General features: G+C 38.4%; 1 protein-coding gene across 5 annotated transcripts in view; it reads right to left on the reverse strand.

The window, feature by feature from the left end:
- The window catches only part of LEKR1 (leucine, glutamate and lysine rich 1), a 202,074-nt gene that overhangs the window by 52,656 nt on the left and 128,046 nt on the right, over positions 1–21,372 (reverse strand). For all 5 annotated transcript variants that reach the window (XM_070466525.1, XM_070466528.1, XM_070466526.1 and 2 more), the window contains 2 exons: positions 10,657–10,734; positions 10,113–10,316 (listed from right to left, as the gene is read on the reverse strand). In XM_070466525.1, the coding sequence (XP_070322626.1) occupies positions 10,113–10,316; positions 10,657–10,734 (282 nt within the window). The remainder of the gene's footprint in view (positions 1–10,112; positions 10,317–10,656; positions 10,735–21,372) is intronic.

Raw genomic sequence — 21,372 nt, forward strand, 5'->3', positions numbered from 1 at the left:
TGTAGGCATTATATGGCTAAATCTTACTTTCTTATACAATTTTAAAATCTCTGTCTTTTAAAGCTTAGACAATTTACATTTAATTGAATTGTGATAGAGTAGGACTTAAATCCATTATCTTGCCTATTTGTCCCATCTGTTGTTTGCTTTGCCTTCTTTGGATAGCATCACTGACTCAATGGACATGAATCTGAGCAAACTCTGGGAGACAGTGAAAGACAAGGAAGACTGGTGTGCTGCAGTCCATGGGTTGCAAAGAGTTTTAGAGACTGAACAACAACATATGGCTTATGATTCACTTGCATCTGCTTTGTTGCCATATTAGTTATAACTCTCTGTTTAGCTTTATTTAATGGTTGCTCTAGGGTTGATAATAGCTATCTTTAACTTGTCACAGTTGTGGTAGGCTAAATAATTGCCTTCAAAGATATTCATATTCTAATCCACAGAGTCTGTAAATATAGCATAAGGTACTTTGCAGATGTGATTACATTAAGGATCTTCAGATGAGGAGATTATCCTAGTTTATTTGGGTGTACCCTAAGTATAATTATCAAGGTCTTTATGAGAAAGAGGCAAGAAGGTTAATGTGGTGGGTGAGGGAAGGTGGTGATATGACAATGGAAACAGATTAGATTCATGAGACCAGGATCCAAGGAATGCCAGCAGCTTCTACAAGCTGGAAGAAGAAAGGAATGGGTTCTCCCTTTGAAGCCTCCAGAAAGAGCCAGACCTGCTGACATCTTGATTTTAGCCCCTTAACATTCATTTGGACTTCTGACCCCCAGAACTGTATACATTTGTGTTGTTTGAAGTTTGTGGTAATTGCTACAGCAGCAATAGAAAACTATGCTGGTTTATTTTCAAGTGTTATTATACAACTTTCAGGTATAAGAATAGAATCTTATAATAGTAAACTTGACAAAATAAGGAGAAGTAGTCAATGGAAATAAAGTAGTACTTCACTTGGCTTTCAAAATACCAGTACTATAGGATGGATATGACTGGCTATGTGCTTGTTAGAAGTAGAGAGGCAGGAGAATCCTGGCAATTTTATTCATTTTCTTTCTTTTTTTCTAATTCAGATTCTTTATTAAAGATTAAAAGACAAATTAAACATTAAAATGTAAATTATACTGATTAATATTGAGCAAAACAACTTTTTACTTAAGCCAGGTTTCCTATTGGAAAAGAGATTTTATTGATTAGAAAATTTCAGTGAACATTTTCAGATGGGTGCCTATGAGTACATTAGAAGTTATCTTTACTATCAAATGGATGGTATTGACTATTTGAGGTGCTTGAATTTTAATCTCTTGGAGACAGCTATAATTTTGATATCAACAAAAGTAGAATCCATTTCACATACATTCCTCTAATGGACCCAGTACAATGGGTTATATGTGTATGTATCTGTTTAGAATAAAAACTGTGAAAGGCTAATAGATTATAGAAGTTAAAATACAGTAAGCCAAGGTTCAAACAATGTTAATGAAGTGATAATCATTCATGAAATTGACAGAGAGTTGTGATTTTTTTACGATGTTTCCACAAAATATAAGGTGTTTTGAGAACTGTTAGAAAATTTATGAACTTGTGTGGGATGATAATTTTGCTTGATATTATAGCTACAGAAACTAGGACTTTCATGTCTCTTTGATTCCTGCTGAGTCTCTGTTCTCGACTCTTCAGCGCAATTCTCTAATGAGACAAGACAGAAAGAATGATTATATGTGATGTTGCAAACACGCTGTCTTTGATTACCAAGGGCTGGGCACTGAGTAATGTATACAGAGATGATTATATGTATGAAAAAGATAATCTTGATACTAAAAATAAAAGCACACTTATATAGTACACTCAAGAAAGAGCTTGCACATTATTCAGGAATATAAAACCATCTTAAGACACTGAAAAAGAAAAACCACTCTTATCTTGAAAGAAACTATGAAGTTTTGACTTTTACTCTAGTGAGACTTTCTGGGAGAAACCTAGAGGATTTCTAGAAATAAAACATTGTTAGAGGCATATTCATATATTAAAAAGCTGAAAATGTGTAACTATTTTTGAATATCATACAGATATCCAATTTCCTCTTTAGAACCAGTTCTAGAGATATTGATGCTTTAGAATAATAAGAAACAATATAGATTCAGGTCCTATATTTGGATTTTACTAAGAATCCAATAAAGAAGATCATCCCTAGAATCCAGGAGTTTGAATTCATATTTGGCAAGTCAGAAGGTGACTCGCTAGCACACAATGAGAGCTTCCAAGTTTTAAATTTTGTGATCAGTGGTTTGACTGGGATTAAATTTATTCCCATTCATCCATATATCCAACCAGCAAATATTTATTGAGTACCCACTGTGTGTCGGGCACTGTTTCAGGCTCTAGGGATATAGTCATTCTTTCTTGCCACTTGCTGATACATTAATGCAATTCCCTAATTTTTAGAAGATTCTGAGTGGTAAATGACTATCTAAAGTGACATGATTCACAAGAGGCAGAGCTGGTTCAAGCTTATGCCAGCTTAGGGCTCTCTTCCCTGTAATTTTATCAATACATTTCAAAAACAACATTTGGAGTTCGCCTAATAGGAAAATTAGGATCTACTCACAATTGAGTATTTATTTTAAAAAACTTTTAACTTTAAAATTTTTAGATTAAAAAGAAAATGAGAATCTAATTTCATACATATATGCAAAAAGCTAGATTCCCTTAATTGTAGTTAAAAACATAACTGCAAACAAATGTCAAACCATAATGCCAAATGACAGCTTTAAATTCTGTTTCACAAGTTGTTCTTTTAGAGATGTCTTCACATTGTCAATCAAAGAGATAATTTTGATTTTGCACAAATCCTGCCTCTGTTAAAAGTAGTGTCTGTGATATCATAAGAAGTTTGGCAAGTCTCTTGTTCTGAAAGCTATTGATAGACAGGAAATCAGAGAAAGAGGTAAGTCTGGGGGAAAATATCAGATAAGATTTGTTATTTTAGAATGATATTACTAGAACACTTCATTTCATAATGCTTTAAACTAACAGAATTGCATACAAAACAAACCACTCCATGGACTAATCTTTACAACTTTAAGAGTAAAGCAGATAATACTGAACTCAACAGATATTTACTGAATATCTAAATCACTAGTGCAGGGTATAAAAATTAATAGGATATGATGCTTTAAGAGGTTAACAACCTCAGGGAAGATAAAAGAGAAGGAATCAATACTTTCTGGGCACCTACAACCTACTAGGCATGATACTAGATGCTTTAATTTTTACAAGAAGGTAGCTATTATTAATATGCCCATTTTACAGAAAATGAAAATGACCCTTAAAATGATTAAGCTAGTTGTTCAAACTTGACACTGGCCAAGTTGGGATTTAAATTTATGTTTGCTTAACTTAAAAGTCCATTCTTTTTATATTCAATACTAAGTCACACTACCACGAGGTAACAGAACCCTTGAAACCTTGCTTCCACATCCTTTTTTATATTGTTATTGCTTCTAGCCTTCATGAAAGTACGACAAGCCTCAAAAAAGTAACTAAACACCAAGTTTATCTCCTTATAGACTGTGTTGTGAAATGTTTTTATTCTACTTTTGTTTTGAAGGTATAATTCTACGTCTGATTTTGCCAAGGCACTACAGAAAGGATGACAAAAGTCACATTATATTTATTAAATGAATGAAAGAATCCTGGAAGAGTGAAGAGGTGGGGTAAGAAAGCAAGGGGAAGGTGAGAGGGGGGTACTCTGGGATTTTCTGCTTTCTGCAGGGCTGGAAGTTCTCTGAAGATTCAGTGTTACAACATGATTGAGAAAGAGAAGCTGACAGAATGGATCCCTTCAGGACAAATGCTAAGAGAACTGTACAAACTGTAGTGGGGGGGAACACGGGTTAAAAGCTAGGTACAACAGAGTTTGACTTCTGTCTTTGCTAATTACGTTAACCTGAGCAAGACACTTAGCCTTGCTTAGCCTCCGTTTCCTCAAGAAGAAAATGTGGAAAATAACACCTGCTTCAAAAGAGAGGGCCGCAACTCTGCTGGCCAGAGTCTTTGTGCAAATTTGAAAATGGCTTTCCCTCTGGGTTGGTGAATTAGAAGAAAAGCTCCTTCTGAGTGAGACCAGACATAGGGACACAGGGTTTGGTGAGGAGGGGATGGCACTGTTATACAAGAAAAATAAGCTCTTTCCTCTATGGCAAGTAGTAAGGAGGGCAGAGTTCAGGCTGGTTTTCTGATTCCTGATTGCTTCTAATGAGTACCACACAATGATGCATCTTGCCTGGGGCTGTGTGAAAACAAAATCATGTCCACAGAAGCATTCAGAGGGCTCCCCACGACTGTGAAACCTGGGGCTGGTGAGAGAGCTTGAGAGGGAGAAACGGGGGAGGAGAGAAGAAAGAAAAGAAGGAGTAGGGGAAGAGGGAGCCCGAAGAAGCAGATAGGTTTAATCAAGGGGTCATGTCATATACAGGAGAACAGGAAGCTCCATGAATCGCCTGAAATAATTTGTCAGGTTTTATGTCTATTTTTCTGAGGTGAGGGTCTATAGCTCTCAATTATAAAAGAGAAAGAGAAGAGGATGAAGAAATTGCGAAAGAAGTTAATGTGTGTGTGAGAGGGGGAATAAAATTCTTCCCTATAGCCTCAAACATATGCTTTGTGGGGACAAGGAGCAATTAGGTAAATTTCAGTTAAGGTAGGTAAAGAGCGAGATAGCTTGAGATACAGACAGGTATTATTTATTTCACAAAATCATTCACATGCCAGTCAGTTGCACCTAACTTTGGTCACAATGAAGCTTTTCCTCCAACAACATTCTTCACTAATCCTGTCATGTTATTGCCAAGTAAATCACAATAATTCTATATTTTTTTCTTGGAATTTACCAAGATAGGGCCTACAAAGCTCCTGGGCATGAAGGTGTATGGTGTAAGCTGTTACAAACAGCTGCATGTCTCAGTGGTACCACTGTAGGCCACACATTACTTGTAAATGAATTTCTCAGTGTTATACGTGGGCAGTCTTCAAGTTTAAACACATATGTTCTTCTAAAATGTATTTGTAAGTTGGTTACAGGAAATTCCCAACACATTTTACTATAGCAGTAGTTTTCCAAAAAGAAGGAATTCGGTCTGCAGGCCAGCCCACAAAACCCTATTTAATCCGTAATACTTTTGAAGTGGTGTCACAAATTCATGTTTCCCGGTCGAGTTCTGGCCTTGGCCTAAGAGACGTTATAGCCTGGAAGCATGAGAATTGAGGGCTCTCTTTACACAGAATTTTAAAAACAGCCACACTTTTCTCTGGCACTGTTCCTGTGCCATGCCCCGAGGAGACCCCTCTCTGCAGCCCCAGTGTGCCTGTGACCAAGCTGGCCAGACCTTTTCTACCCCGAGCATCTAGGATCTTGAGGACCTACTTCTCTTCCTTCCAGTGGAGCCTCTTCTCCTAAGGGAGCTTCCTCAGATGAGTGTGGAGGACAAAGCAGTACATAATTAAATAGATTTGTACTAAGGATGAATTATTTCCTAGTCACTAACTCCTTTCCTGCTCCAAATTCAGAAATTCTGCCAATTTTTTTCTAGAGCCAGTTCTGGCTTTTCATATCTTTTTTCCTCCTCTTCTGAAGCTACATAGCTTATAAGTCTCACACTTTCCATAATGGTCCCAGTGCAACCATGGCAAACGGCTTTGTTGTGGGGAGGGGAGGGGGAGGAGGGGCAGTGTGGGGAGAGTGCCTGAATTTGCAAAGCCCACCCTGGCACGCTGAGCGAGCTGGGCTCTGGCCTCTGGAGAGCACATCTTGTAGCCTGTTGGTTGCTGTCTTTCCAAGGCAGAGGTTTGGGACCCTGCTGTGTTGCGGATTCCCAGGCACCGCCTAGCCCTACTCAATTAGAATCTCTACAGGTCTCATCAAATGTCTCTATTTTAAGTTTTTTTTTTTTTCCTGAGCCCAGATTCTTTTTCTGGAAGGACTTTCACATCTCCAAGTGCTTAGGGATACCTCTATTTAGAAATTCCACTGGTGCTTCAAACCAGAGCTCCAAGAGCAAATTTTCTCAGTTGAGAGACAGTTTACTGGGGGAAGAAAGTGGAGAGGAAAGCCAAGTTCATCTATGAACCTTAAGGAATATCTGCTGTCACATGATCATAGGAGGGGAAGACAAAGAACCAAAACAGAGACAGGAAAGGGGCAGGATAACAGCTTGCCTCTGAAGTCAAAATTTTGAGGCAGGTTTAGACAGTAATGTCAAAGCCTCTGAAAGGTCACTTGTTCTTAAGGATGTCTTTTTACCCTGGCTCTCCCATCTTCCTCTGGCTCAACATGGAGTAAGCCCTGGCTATTTGCTCTCATCCACTTGGTACAGACATTCAAACAATCCAACGGAAACTGGCAGGGGGTTAAAGATTTTCACTTTTCGAATGTCTCTTAGGCTTCAGTTCAGTTCAGTTCAGTTGCTCAGTCATGTCCGACTCTTGACCCCATGAATCGCAGTACACCAGGCCTCCCTGTCCATCATCAACTCCCGGAGTTTACTCAAACTCATAACACATCGAGTCGGTGATGCCATCTAGCCATCTCATCCTTTGTTGTCCCCTTCTCCTCCTGTCCTCGATCCCTCCCAGCTCAGGGTCTTTTCCAATGAGTCAACTCTTCGCATGAGGATATGCACAAAATGCTTTGATTAGAATCAAAACAGTAAATGGCCTGACTTCCTCCTATTGCCCATTGCCAATCCCTTCTCCACCCAGTAGTCAGAGTGATCCTTCCACAGTGTCATTCCTCTGCTTAAATCCCTCCAGTGGTTTCTTTTCATCGCACTGAAACTAATACCTGTACTCCAACAGGCTTGTGAGGCCCTGCAGACCTGGCCTTCCCCCGTGTCCCTCACATCTGCTAGGCTTCAAGTCACGCCACTTCTGAGAACTCACTAAGCTCATTTATCGCTTGTAAAACTCTTCCCTGGCCCTTGGCATGGGAACCTCTACCTGTCTTCCTTTATGCATCCTTTTGGAAGTTACTTTTGCAACCACCCTTTCCAAAGCAGATATCCCTTCTTGCAGTCTCTACCACAATACCCCTTTACTTGCTTTCTATCTGTTATCACAATGTATAATTATTCTGGTTAGTTCTCTACTTTATTTATTTTGTTACTGTTTGTCTCTCTCATCAGAATGTAAGCTTCACAGGGAAAGGAATGTTTCAGATTCACCACTGTATCCCCAGGGTACGTAGTACCTGGCATATAGTAAATGCTCAACAAATAATTGTTAGCTAACTGAATTACCCAAAGCAAGTCATTTATCCACTCCACAGATAATTATTGAGTGGATACATGTACCAGATTCTGAGGATATAATAAAAGACAAGGTGGACAAAATGTGAAGCAAACCCTGGATAAGGGAAAAAAAGACAGTGCTTATATCTAAGAGTAATCCTATGCTAATACAATAACTTACTGGGCTGCAAGCACATATTAATTTTTATTATGTGACAGACATTATGTCAGTACATTTGGTGCCACTAAAAAACTAAGGGATATCATGCCTGCTTTTTGATAGACTAAAGTATATAGAATAAAGAAAGAAAAACAGCAAGAGGGAAAAAAGAGGGGAGGGGCAGAGAGGAGAAGAAGAGGAGAAAATAGTCCAGTGATGTCTCTATTCTCAGAAAACTTAAAGAAATTATCTTTAACACTTAAAATAGAAGATAAGGTTAGAGTCATACTAAATTTAAAAAAAAGAAAGAAAACAGAAAATTTGGTATGCTATTTCAAAGCAAACAATCCCCTAAGAAAGCTCTATATTTATTCTAATAATGTTGTTAATCCTGAAAACATTCATGAAACTGCCATCTTCAAATTGCTGCCAGAGATAGTTTATTAAGCATACAAAAAAAGAAAAAAACATTTTACTTTATTTTTAATCCCCAATGATATTTCCCAGATTGATTTCCCATCAGTCTCCTTGAACTTGCTTTCACTGGACCTATTGAGAGTGCTTTAAAAATCAAATTCATTCCTAAAGGTCAAAGATTCATCATACTGAGGATATTCTAAAACATGCACACTTAAGCCAATCCTCAGAAAAGAGTTCCAGGAATGTTTGAACAAAGATAGAATCTTCTCAATGACCACTATGAAAGAGACAGAATTCATCTGGATAAACAGCTAAATCTAACTAATCTGACATCACTAGAAATGGGGTATTCTGTATCTTTCACATACATAGAGTATATAGCTGATTTTAATCTTTCTGATACAGTCATCCTTATGGCCATCAATTATTAACCCATACTATAAACATGGGCTTCCGCAGTGGCTCAGCAGAAAAGAATCCGCTTGCAATGGAGGAGACGTGTGTTCAATCCCTGGGGTGGGAAGATCCCCTGGAGAAGGGCGTGGCAAGCCGCTCCAGTGTTCTTGCCTGGAGAATCCCCCTGGCCAGAGGTGCCTGGCGGGCTACAGGCCATAGGATTGCAAAGCGCTGGAGATGACTGAAGCGACCAGGCACACAGCACACACAGCTATGAACAAAGGGCACTCGAGATTACTGGTATGGGTAGGGGTGCTCGTCTCTGTCGCATATTGGGCCAAACTGCAATGCTTTTAAAGTTTTTCGTTTGCACTTAGTTTTTCTTTCTTCTTATGCATGGTCAGTCTTTCAGCTGCCATCACTTCTTGTTACTATTAGTAAGTCTGGCTCTTGCAAATTTCCTGCTTATAAAATTGCTGCTTCTAATATGTACTGGGACTAGCAATGACAAAATTGTGAAATGGCAGAAGTGGGGGTGGGATGAAGACTCACAGAACTACAAGATACAACACTTTAGCAAGAGGCATGTTACTGGTGTAGCAGGGTGGAGGAAGAAGTGGTGGGTGGCAATAAGCTCTGCAATTGTTCATCTGACTCAACGAAAGAGAAGTAAATGAAAATTATCTCAGGGGAGACAAGAGATAATCCTTGTTTATCTGTGACCTAGACAGACCTCTGACTAGCCTGGAGTAGACACAGATACAATCCAGGGCATAGTGTTGGTGAGAAAGTTCAGAGCCAATGAACCTAATTCTAAGGTGCCTGCTATCCATTTCCATGGCCTCACTCCCAAACTCCACCTCTGGGAGCAAACAGCTGCCCTCAGAAAGAATGAAAACAAGATTATAAATCTTCTAAATAGAAAGCAGTCAAATACTCATAAAATAAAATGAATAAAATGAAAAATGATTAAAAAAAAATGAAAAGCAAATATCTAATTATGTCTTCTGTATACAGAGAATAATACAAGACAAAAATTCTTATCCTCATGAAACTTGTATTCTTATGGAATATGTAAATGGCATAATACCTCTCATTAAAGACTCCTAGATTTAATAAAAGCAAACAAAACCCCTAGCATTATACTATATACCAATATGAATTCAAAACAAAAGGAAAACCCCTAACATTATGCTATATAACAATATGGATTTAAAACAAAAGGATTCAAATAATAAAAGATATTATCAGGCAAATGAAAATTGAAAGAAAGCACGGTTGAGATATTAAGTGCAGATAAGTAAAGACAAAGTAACTGAGCAAAAATATCTAGGATGGTTGGAGGAATATGCTTCTTAGTATCTTTGATATTAACTCAATAACAGAGGTATCTCTGCTTTGCTTTTGGAGAGTTTTCAATATGAGGTGTTGACAAATAACAGAGAAGAAAAGTAGGAACTTATAAAGGGAAAAGTGATAAAGAGATGTTTTTCTGTTGGAAGATGATAGAATCCAACAATTACTGGCCAAAGTGAAATTCAGTAGTATAAGTACCACACATGATCTTTTTGATTCAACAAAAATCTAACACCAAATGCCATGTGAGTTCCATCCTACTTGCACTAACTCAGTGAAGTTAAGCAAGTCCTTTAAGCAGTATGGGCTTCAGTTTGATCACCTGTAAAATGGGGTGGTAGGATGGGATGACCTTTCACGTGAAATGTATCTTTAATCTTGGATTTCACTGTTATCAAAATATATAGGACCTTGATGTTTTAAATATATATGGATTACTGACTTAAACATAAAATATATTTGGAAATTATTCTTGACTGTACCTTTCACTTTTCAGTGTTACAACTTCTTCCTTTGTCTGAATCAGAAGAGTTTTGGTTATTTCCAGTTCATTTTCTGCAATATTAATTCTTCTTTTTAAGTCATCTTCTTGTCTTTCTTTTGCAGTCAGTTCTTCCTGTAAAGTTTTATATATTTGTTGACAAGTCATTAAAGATTCTTCTTTTTCTTTAAGCAATCTGGTATGCCTAAAATGGAATAAGGAAAAAAACCCAACCAATATGCATTTAATACTATATTTTTATGTTTATCAAAAATGTATAAACATCTCATTTAAAAATAAAGAGTATAACTTTACTTTTTAAAATAAGAATGCTACATAAATAGATAGTTCTGTGATTTAAAAATTTTCTTATCTAGGCAGAGGCAAAAATCATTGAACAGCTTCAATACATTATAAACTAGGGTTAGATATTGTTTACATAAGCAATACTATAAAAAAAAGTTAAGTGAATTTTAAATATTATCTAAAATATGGTTTCAAATTCAATTACTAAAAATATTAAATAAAAAATTTGCAATGTGTACCGTGAGTCAGAGATAATGGATTCAAACTTCAGTTTTCTAAGTTCTCTTTGACACTCATCAGCTTCATTAGATTTATTCCTAAAATAATACAAAATAGGTTTAAATATTTTATTTCAAAATAGTTAAAGTGAAAATGTTTTCCCTTTTGTTAAGATATATTTTTCCTTTATTACTTTTCTTATCTTTATATTCTACTTGTTACATACACAGATTTCCTTAAAATTAGAATACATACTCAAAGGGTTTCTGTTTGCCAAAAATACCTTAATCTGTTAGTCCAACTATATGTGTTTTTCTATATCATTATTTTATTTATCCATTAAAAATTTCTTAGCTTCTTTATATTACCATTTCTTTAAAGAAATAAATATTCAGTCCATTTCTGTACTGGCCAAGTAATATCCTATCAGGCAGATCTGCATTTAAATAAAATGTCTAAACTTCAGAGAACATTAAAAGAGGTAAGAAAAGAAAAACCCCTATGTGCAAGTGACCAAAAGCAGGATGATTCTGGAGGAAAACTGATACTTCCAATGAGGTGACAGACATGGGGTCAGGTTTTTGTTTTTTGTTTTTTGTTTTTAAATGATGTTAAGCCTGAGGGCAGGCCCCAAACTGCACCATACCAGAGAACCAAAATCCAAATAGAAAACTCACAGTCACTCTGGCTTGAAGAACTACAGGACAGTGTTTGAGGACAACCACAGCAGCTGGGAGGTAAAGAGTGAACCCTGAATGGGAGCGACCCGGAGAGAGGGAATCCCAGATGCTGCATATAAACTCTGCCTATGTCTGGCTGAGCCCTGAACTACAGGTGACCTGGTGAAGACTCCAAGCAGTCTAATTAAAGATGAAAGAACGAACTGAGAGTTGAGCTGTTGCCATAGAAACAGAGTTGTGGTTTTAGGCCAACCAAATTAATTGCCTATTTAAAGCTACGCAGCCCCTTCCCAACCACTACATCAACAGTATTTGGAGAAATAGAACCTAAAAATTCTGTAACATAACATTCATGAAGTTCAGAATATTAAAAAAAAAAAAATTACTCAACATAGGAAGAAACAGAAAAGCAGGACCTATTCTAAAGAGAAAAGACTGTTAAAAGGGACTGACTCTGAGATGACCCAGATATTGAAATTAGCAGACAAGGACTTTTGAAGGCACTGTTATAATTCTCCTTGAAGACATAAAGGAAAATCTAGTTCTTGAAAAGATAAAAAAATCTCAGCAGAGGAAAAAACCATTAAAAACAGCAAAATGAGTTAAGGAGTCTGAGATGGACATGTACACACTGCTATATTTAAATGAATAACCAACAAGAGCCTACTGAGTAGCACAGGGAACTCTGTTCTCTATGATATGGTAGCCTGGATGAGAGGGGAGTTTAGGGGAGAATAGATACATGTATATGTTTGGCTGAGTTGCTCTGCTGTGGACTTTAAACAATCATAACATTGTTAATTGACTATACTTCAATATACAACAAAAAGTTAAAAGAAATGAAAAAAAATTTTAAAAGAATGAAATGGAAATTCTAAAAAAAAAATAAATATTTGTCTTGATCTTATACGATTGGGTTTGTAACAATATTCAAAAAGTTAACATATTAAGAAAGATTAATATTCTAGTTTGTATATGCTTCTCATTAATAACTTATATGAATATACTTTAAAATAGCTTTATAAGCTATTTTAATAAGTTTATGAATGTACAAAGAAATATGTTAGATTATTAATGGGTTTGCCCTACTTGCAGAGTAACTTTAATTCCTAATATACAATGAACATGAACAGCATTCATTTATTTTTATTCATTTTTTTTTTTACTGTAAAATATGATAAAATTGTAACCTGCAGAAAATTATGTGAACAATTTATATAATGAATTATTAGGAAGAAACTAATTACTACCATCCAGGTAAAAAAATAAAACCTCATCATCTAGCTTAGAAGCCACATACCCTCAACCCAATCATAGTCAACTCCCTCGCTCCTAAATTGATCATTCTTGAGAATTTTATGGTAATCACTTTGATTTTCTTTGGAGTTGTACTGCCCAAGTTTTATCCCTAAATACTATACTTTAATTCTTTTTCTTTTTATAAAAAAATCTTTTTAGAATGTTTCTTTTATTATCTACTTTTTGTAAAATAGCTTATTTAAGTATTATATTAACATACAATTGTTGCTGTTCAGTCACTCAGCCATGTCGGACTCATTTTGACCCCATGAACTATAGCACGCCAAGTCTTCCCTGTCCTTCACCATCTTCCAGAGCTTGCTCAAACTCATGTCCATTGAGTTGGTGATGCCATCCAATCATCATTCTCTGTCATCCTCTGCTCCTCCTGCCTTCAGTCTCTCCCAGAATCAGGGTCTCTTCCAATGAGTTGGCTCTTAGGATCAGGCGGTCAAAGTACTAGAGCTTCAGCAATCAGTCCTTCCAATGAATATTCAGGATTGATTTCCTTTAGAATTGACTGGTTTGATCTCCTTGCAATCCAAGGGACTCTCAAGAGTCTTCTCCAACTCCACAGTTCAAAAAAGCATCAATTCTTTGGCACTCAGCCTTCTTTATGGTCCAACTCTCACATCCATACACGACTACTGGAAAAATTACAGCTTTGACTAGACAGACTTTTGTTGGCTAAGTAATGTCTCTGCTTTTTAATATGCTATCCAGGTTTGTCATAGCTTTTCTTCCAAGGAGCAAACGTCTTTTAATTTCATGGCTACAGTCACCATCTGCAGTGATTTTGGAGCCCAAGAAAATAAAGTCTCTCACTGTTTCCACTGTTTCCTTGTCTATTTGCCATGGAGTGATGGGACTGGATGCCATGATCTTAGTTTTTTAATGTTGAATTTTAAGCCAGCTTTTTCACTCTCCTCTTTCACTTTCATCAACAGGTTCTTTATACAGCCTTGATGTACTCCTTCCCTAATTTGGAGCCAGTCCATTGTTCCATTCCAGTTCTAACTGTTGCTTCCTGACCTGCATACATATTTCTCAGGAGACAGTAAGGTGGTCTGGTGTTCTCAACTCTTTAAGAATTTTCCCCAGTTTGTTGTGATCTACACAGTCAAAGGCTTTAGTGTAGTCCATGAAGCAGATGTTTTCCTGGAATTCTCTTGCCTTTTCTGTGATCCAACTGATGTTGGCAATTTGATCCCTGGTTCCTCTGCCTTTTCTAAATCCCGCTTGATCATCTGGAAGCTCTTGGTTCACATACTGTTGAAGCCTACCTTGGAGAATTTTGAGCATTACTTTTCTAACATGTGAAATGAGTACAATTGTGCAGTAGTTTGAACATTCTTTGGCATTGCCTTTCTTTGGGATTGGAATGAAAACTGACTTTTTCCAGCCCTGTGGCCACTGCTGAGTTTTTCAAATTTGCTGGCAAATTGAGTGCCGCACTTTCACAGCATCATCTTTTAGGATTTGAAATAGCTCAGCTGGAATCCCATCAGCTCCACTAGCTTTGTTCGTAGTGATGCTTCCTAAGGTCGGCTTGACTTCACACTCCAGGATGTCTGACTGTAGCCGAGTGATCACAGAACACTCAGTAACATAACACACGATGCTGTGCTTAGCTGCTCAGTCGTGTCCAACTCTCTGTGACCCCATGGATTGTAGCCCACCAGCCTCCTCTGGCCATGGGATTCTTCAGGCAAGAATACTGGAGTTGGTTGCCATGCCCTCCTCCAGGGACTCTTCCCAACCCAAGGATCACTCAAGTCAACTGCATTGCGGGTGGATTCTTTCCCAGCTGAGCCACCAGGGAAGCCCCAGAATACTGGAGTGGGTAGCCTATCCCTTCTCCAGGGGACCTTCCCGACCCAGGAATTGAATCGGGTCTCCTGCATCACAGGTGGATTCTTTAACAGCTGAGCTACCAGGGAAGCCCCTAATATACAATAAACTCACACAATTTGAAAGATTTGACATATGTATAAAAACTATCACTAGAATCAAGTAGCACTTGAGCGTACTTAGAGCTTAGATACTGGTCTCTAATACCATTCCCACTCAAAGGAACCAGGACTGCTCAGACAAACGGCTGATTCCAAGGCTGGGGCACAGTAGGTATTCCTGAAACCGTTTGTTATAATGAAAGTGAAGTGAAGTCAGTCATGTCTGACTCCGTGCGACCCCATGGGCTGTAGCCTACAGGCTCCTCCATCCATGGGATTTTCCAGGCACGAGTACTGGAGTGGGGTGCCATTTCCTTCTGCAGGGGATCTTCCCAACCCAGGGATCGAACCCGGGGCAGGGATTGAACCCGGGTCTCCCGCACTGCAGGCAGACGCTTTACCGTCTGAGCCTCCAGGGAAGCAATGAAAGTAAGGAAGTACTTATAAAAGATGATGGGAATGTGTTCCAGCATTGTAAGAATCAGCTTGAAGGGGCCCCCACTAGCTAACTTGTGTGCCAAAGTAATTAAGTACAGTAATGATTGGTGAACCATTGAACAAAATAAAGTTCAGGAATCCATACCAATAATTGATAAATAATGGGAAGAGGGAGGTTCTTATTTAAAGTAGAATGAAGAGGGATCACTAATAAATGAGGAGGGAGATCTGGAGTTGGAAAAATCATCTAATAACAACTGGATAAGGACTGGATGAGGCAAAAATCATTTATGGATAAATGCTGATGAAAATCAGAGCATGTGTATGTATTTAAAGTGTCCCTTATAGACTGTTTACTGGCTGAAACAGAACAAAAACCCTCAGCAATAACCTTCAGTGAAAGAACTAAGTTCTACTTTGACCAGGTGATCAAAATTAACATCACCAGTGAGAAGCAGATGCTCATGTGCCTCCAGCTGTGATGCCCTGAGAAGTGCTTGTGCTTACCTAGGAGGCTTGCAGGCTGAGAGTACATATCCTTAATCCAATCAAGAGGAAAATACAAAATGGAAAAATTTTATTTAAAAAAAGTATGAAGGGTTCTACATTCTTCAAAATTGTCCATGTCATAAAAAGATATAGCCATTTGAAAACTAAGTGTATTATGCAATGACATGGGAAAATATCCAGGATATATTACTAAGTGAAAATATGTTTAAAATATGCATTACTTTGAAAAATGGACTACAAGGATATATCAAAATATAAAGATGATTTTTTTTGTATTTCTGTATCTCCCAAGTTTTCTGCATTTACTTTGAAATCAAACAAAAATGTTCCTTTTGGAGACGCTCTGAGACTCGGCAGCCCTAACTGCAGCTTTCACTCTTCGTTCAGACCCGTACACTTTTCTGAAACTAGAGGCAGGGACAGCAGAACTATTTTAAATGGTTATTTTTACTATGTGGACAATTAATTTTGGCTGCAATTTGGAAAAAAGCTCCCTGGGGAGTCTACCATCCCAAGAGCTCCCTTCACTGTGGTCACCTCCCACCCCCATGCCACTCTTTGTATGGTCTGCCCTTCACTGCCCAATTGTTATCTTCACCTTCATTAGAATGGAAGGAATTGGAAGGAATAGAAAGGATGCCTACATCTCTTTAAACACACATTCCTTCTTTTACTCTCAACAAATAATGTTAATCCTTTCTCTTCAACTGCTTTGAATAAGCCTAAGGAAAGGCCCCTGCTGCGCCTGCCAATCAAAGCAAAGGAAATAAGATAGAATAATTGGATATTTTTCTCTAATTTGAAAGGCAAGGGTCTTACATTCCACTCGTTTATGTGAAATAGCTATCCTTAAACTGCTTTCTTGATATTTCCACTCTGTGTCCAAAAGGCATCTCAAATCTAACGGATCAAAAGCATTGTTTTCTATTTCCCTCACCCCCATATCTATTTCTTTTACAGATTCCCCCATTTCAATAAATGGCACCAACACATAATGATACTAATAGTAACACCTTACATATCTCACACTACCCTCAAACCAGCCCTTGTTCAGCCCTTGTTAGAGTAGAGGAAACTGAGAACAGAGGTAAGTAATGTGCCGAAGGTGACAACCACTAAGCAGTACTGCTAGGACATGAACCCCAGCAGTCTCCATCTGGCTTCTAGGCTGTTAGTCACTGTACTCTATTGCCTCTCAACTGTCTACCCAGATGCTGAAAAGCCCCAAACCTCATTCTTTATTATTTCCTTTCTTTTCCAGTCCTCTTGCTCCCCAACCATATCCACTCCATCAGTAAATCCTGTTAGATTGATTCCTGGCCTCTATTTCTTTCCAATTCCATGCTAGCCTGACACTAATCCAGCCACTTCTTACTGGCATGAATGCACAGCCTCCCACCTCATCTCCCTGATCATTCTTGTATATTCATTTCCATCCATTTTCCATGTAATAGCCATCAACCTTATAAAACAAATCAGATCAATTCACTCTCTTGCCAACCACCCCCCCCCCAATAGTTTCCCTCTGCAAAAATCCAAAATCCAAAATAGACTTTGGACACAATGGTATATTCATTTCTTATCGCTGCTGTAACAAATTATTATAAATGTAGGGGTTTCGGTTCCATTCAGATGCTCAGTTGTGTCCGACTCTTTGCGACCCCATGAACTGCAGCACACCAGGCCTCCCTGTCCATCACCAGCTCCCGGAGTCCACCCAAACTCATGTCCATTGAGTCGGTGATGCCATCCAACCATCTCATCCTCTGTTGTCTCCTTCTCCTCCTGTCTTCAATCTTTCCCAACATCAGGGTCTTTTCAAATGAGTCAGTTCTTTGCATCAGGTGACCAAAGTATTGGAGTTTCAGCTTCAGCATCAGTCCTTCCAATGAATATTCAGGACTGATCTCCTTTAGGATGGACTGGTTGGATCTCCTTGCAGTCCAAGGGACTCTCAAGAGTCTTCTCCAACACCACAGTTCAAAAGCATCAATTCTTTAGCACTCAGCTTTCTTCACAGTCCAACTCTTATATCCAAACATGACCACTGGAAAAATCACAGACTTGACTAGATGGACCTTTGTTGGCAAAGTAATGTCTCTGCTTTTTAATATGCTGTCTAGGTTGGTCATAACTTTCTTTCCAAGGAGCAAGTGCCTTTTAATTTCATGGCTGCAATCACCATCTGCTGTGATTCTGGAGCCCAGAAAAATAAAGTCAGCCATGGTTTCCACTGTTTCCCGATCTATTTGCCATGAGTGATGGGACCAGATGCCATGATCTTAGTTTTCTGAATGTTGAGCTTTAAGCCAACTTTTTCACTCTCCTCTTTCACTTTCATTAAGAGGCTCTTTAGTTCTTATTCATTTTCTGCCATAAGGGTGGTGTCATCTGCATTTCTGAGGTTATTGATATTTCTCCCAGCAATCTTGATTGCAGCTTGTACTTCCTCCAGCCCAGCATTTCTCATGATGTACTCTGCATATAAGTTAAACAAGCAGGGTGACAATATACAGTCTTGATGTACTCCTTTTCCTATTTGGAACCAGCCTGTTGTTCCATGTCCAGTTCTAACTGTTGCTTCTTGACCATACAGGTTTCTCAAGAGCCAGGTCAGGTGGTCTGGTATTCCCATCTCTTTCAGAATTTCCCACAGTTTATTGTGATCCAAGCAGTCAAAGGCTTTGGCATAATCAATAAAGTAGAAATAGATGTTTTTCTGGAACTCTCTTGCTTTTTGATGATCCAGCGGATGTTGGCAATTTGATCTCTGGTTCTTCTGCCTTTTCTAAATCCAGCTTGAAGATCCGGAAGTTCACGGTTCAGGTATTGCTGAAGCCTGGCTTGGAGAATTTTGAGCATTACTTTACTAGCGTGTGAGATGAGTGCAATTGTGCAGTAGTTTGAGCATTCTTTGGCATTGCCTTTCTTTGGGACTGGGATGAAAACTGACCTTTTCCAGTTCTGCGGCCATTGCTGAGTTTTTCAAATTTGCTGACATATTGAGTGCAGCACTTTCATAGCATCATCTTTTAGGATATGAATTAGCTCAACTGGAATTCCATCACCTCCACTAGCTTTGTTCATAGTGATGCTTCCTAAGCCCCACCTGACTTCACATTCCAGGATGTCTGGCTCTAGGTGAGTATGAGTGATCACACCTTCATGATTCTTGCCACCTCTTCTTAATATCTTCTGCTTCTGTTAGGTCCATACCATTTCTGTCCTTTATTGAGCCCATCTTTGCATGAAATGTTCCCTTGGTATCTCTAATTTTTTTGAAGAGATCTATAGTCTTTCCCATTCTATTATTGTCCTCTATTTCTTTGCACTGATCACTGAGGAAGGCTTTCTTATCTCTCCTTGCTATTCTTTGGAACTCTGCATTCAAATGGCAATATCTTTCCTTTGCTTTTCACAGCTATTTGTAAGACCTCCGACCTCCTCAGACAGCCATTTTGCTTTTTTGCCTTTCTTTTCCTTGGGGATGGTCTTGCTCCCTGTCTCCTCTACAGTGTCACGAACCTCTGTCCATAGCTCATCAGGCACTTTGTCTATCAGATCTAGTCCCTTAAATCTATTTCTAACTTCCACAATATAATCATAAGGGATTTGATTTAGGTCATACCTGAATGGTCTAGTGGTTTTCCCTAACTTTCTTCAATTCAAGTCTGAATCTGGCAATAAGGAGTTCATGATCTGAGCCACAGTCAGCTCCCGGTCTTATTTTTGCTGACTGTATAGAGCTTCTCCATCTTTGGCTGCAAAGAATATAATCAGTCTAATTTCAGTGTTGGCCATCCGCTGGTGTCCATGTGTAGAGTCTTCTCTTATGTTGTTAGAAGAGGGTGTTTGCTGTGACCAGTGCATTTTTCTTGGCAAAACTCTATTAGCCTTTGCCCTGCTTCATTCTGTATTCCGAGACCATTTTTGCCTGTTACTCCAGGTGTTTCTTGACTTCCTACTTTTGCATTCCAGTCCCCTAGAATGAAAAGCACATCTTTTTTGGGTGTTAGTTCTAAAAGGTCTTGTAGGTCTTCATAGAACCATTTAACTTCAACTTCTTCAGCATTACTGGTTGGGGCATAGACTTGGATTACTGTGATATTGAATGGTTTGCCTTGGAAACGAACAGAGATCATTCTCTTGTTTTTAGGTTGCATCCAAGTACTGCATTTAGGACCCTTTTGTTGACTATGATGGCTACTCCATTTCTTCTAAGGGATTCCTGCCCACAGTAGTAGATATAATGGTCATCTAAGTTAAATTCACCCATTCCAGTCCATTTTAGTTCCATTTAGGAAAATCAGGAGAACATTATATCTCAGAAGGCAATAATAATGTTCCTAGATCACCTCAACTGTATGAAATGTTGCTCTTATTTGGTCAAGTAAGAGCTTTATAAATTAGAAATTCATGCTGGTCATGGCTGATTGTTGCTTACAATCATTAGTTAAATGAGGAGGAGGTGGCTGCTAATAAAATTAAGGTATGAGTAGGTTACAAAGGTCCTCAAAGTAGAAGCATATTTTATATAACCATTTTAGACATATTCACCAGTAACCAATAAAATCGTTTTAGGTGAATTTTGTTCTTTTCATTACATATGTGAAAACGAATACATTCACACTGCAACCTATTTAAGCAATATATAAGTATATAGAGTAAAACATATATAGAGAGTAAAACAAGAGTCTCTGCATACCCCTGAGTCTCACTTCCAGAAGGAACTATTGCAGTTCTACCAATCATTTATTCAATGAATTTGAATCCATATATATTTTTATGTACCTTCATATATATTTTTTAACATGAGTGGAGTCATTTTTCTAATCATATTTTTGATTTCTAAAATTCCTAATAGCTTCTTTTTTTTTTAACAGGCTGTTATTCTTTCATGGTTACAATCCTGGATGTACTTTGAAGGATATTCTAACTTTAAAAATTTGTCTTAATATCTTCTGTTTGCTATTTAACAATTTCTCTTTGTGTTAAAATTTTCTTGTGTGAGTTCAGAGCCATCTGGAACAGGCTGAGGGGAGGTTTTTCTCACATACCTGATAATCTTCGGTTGGGTGTTTACCCTAAGCCTAAATTTCTATGTTTTCTCATCTGCTTTGCTATTTACTGTTGCCTAGACTGTTTTTAAAAGTTGTGATGAAGGGGCAGAGTGTGCTGGGGGCACTGGAAATTTGTCTTAGGATGTGGGAACCCTGGGCTTTCCTGGGGTTCAGTAGCTGCCAGGCTCCCCAGCTCCAATCCTCACACTCATTGCTTTATTCTGGGTGCAGATGCCTTGCAAAAGCTGCTTCACACAGGAACTGTTGATTGGGGGAGAGGTGTCTTGGTGAGGGGCCAATGGCTTAAATGTTCCAAATATGATTCCTCAGAGTAGGTTTCATTGGATCACTTGAATCAGAATTGTGTGTGTGTGTGTGTGTGTGTGTGTGTGTGTGTGTGGTGGAGGGGGTGTTTTAAATGCAGATTGCTCAGAGACATCCCAAACCGCAAAGTAAAACCAGATTATCTGTGGGAATGGAGCCCAGACACTGATCCTGGGACTGGGTCTGTGGGGGAGGTCATACTGTAACACACAGTTTCAATAAACTCCCCAGGATTCTTCTGTAGACTGGAGTTGGAGAACCACTGTTATGATGATTTGCGAGATCCCACTCTCTTCTGTTTGTGTTAACTGATTCCAAGTGAGTCCTGCCTGTCACATGCCCACCACACAATCGCTTTTCATCTAGTTTATTCCTCTGTAGAGTTGACCCTTTTTATTGTCCTTCCTATGTCTTTCCTTTTAGGAATTCCTAAAAATTTCTCACCTTTTATAACAGTGTTTCTTGTTAGTCTT

The sequence above is a fragment of the Odocoileus virginianus genome, chromosome 4 (genome assembly GCF_023699985.2).
Source record: "Odocoileus virginianus isolate 20LAN1187 ecotype Illinois chromosome 4, Ovbor_1.2, whole genome shotgun sequence".
Taxonomy (NCBI): domain Eukaryota; kingdom Metazoa; phylum Chordata; class Mammalia; order Artiodactyla; family Cervidae; genus Odocoileus; species Odocoileus virginianus.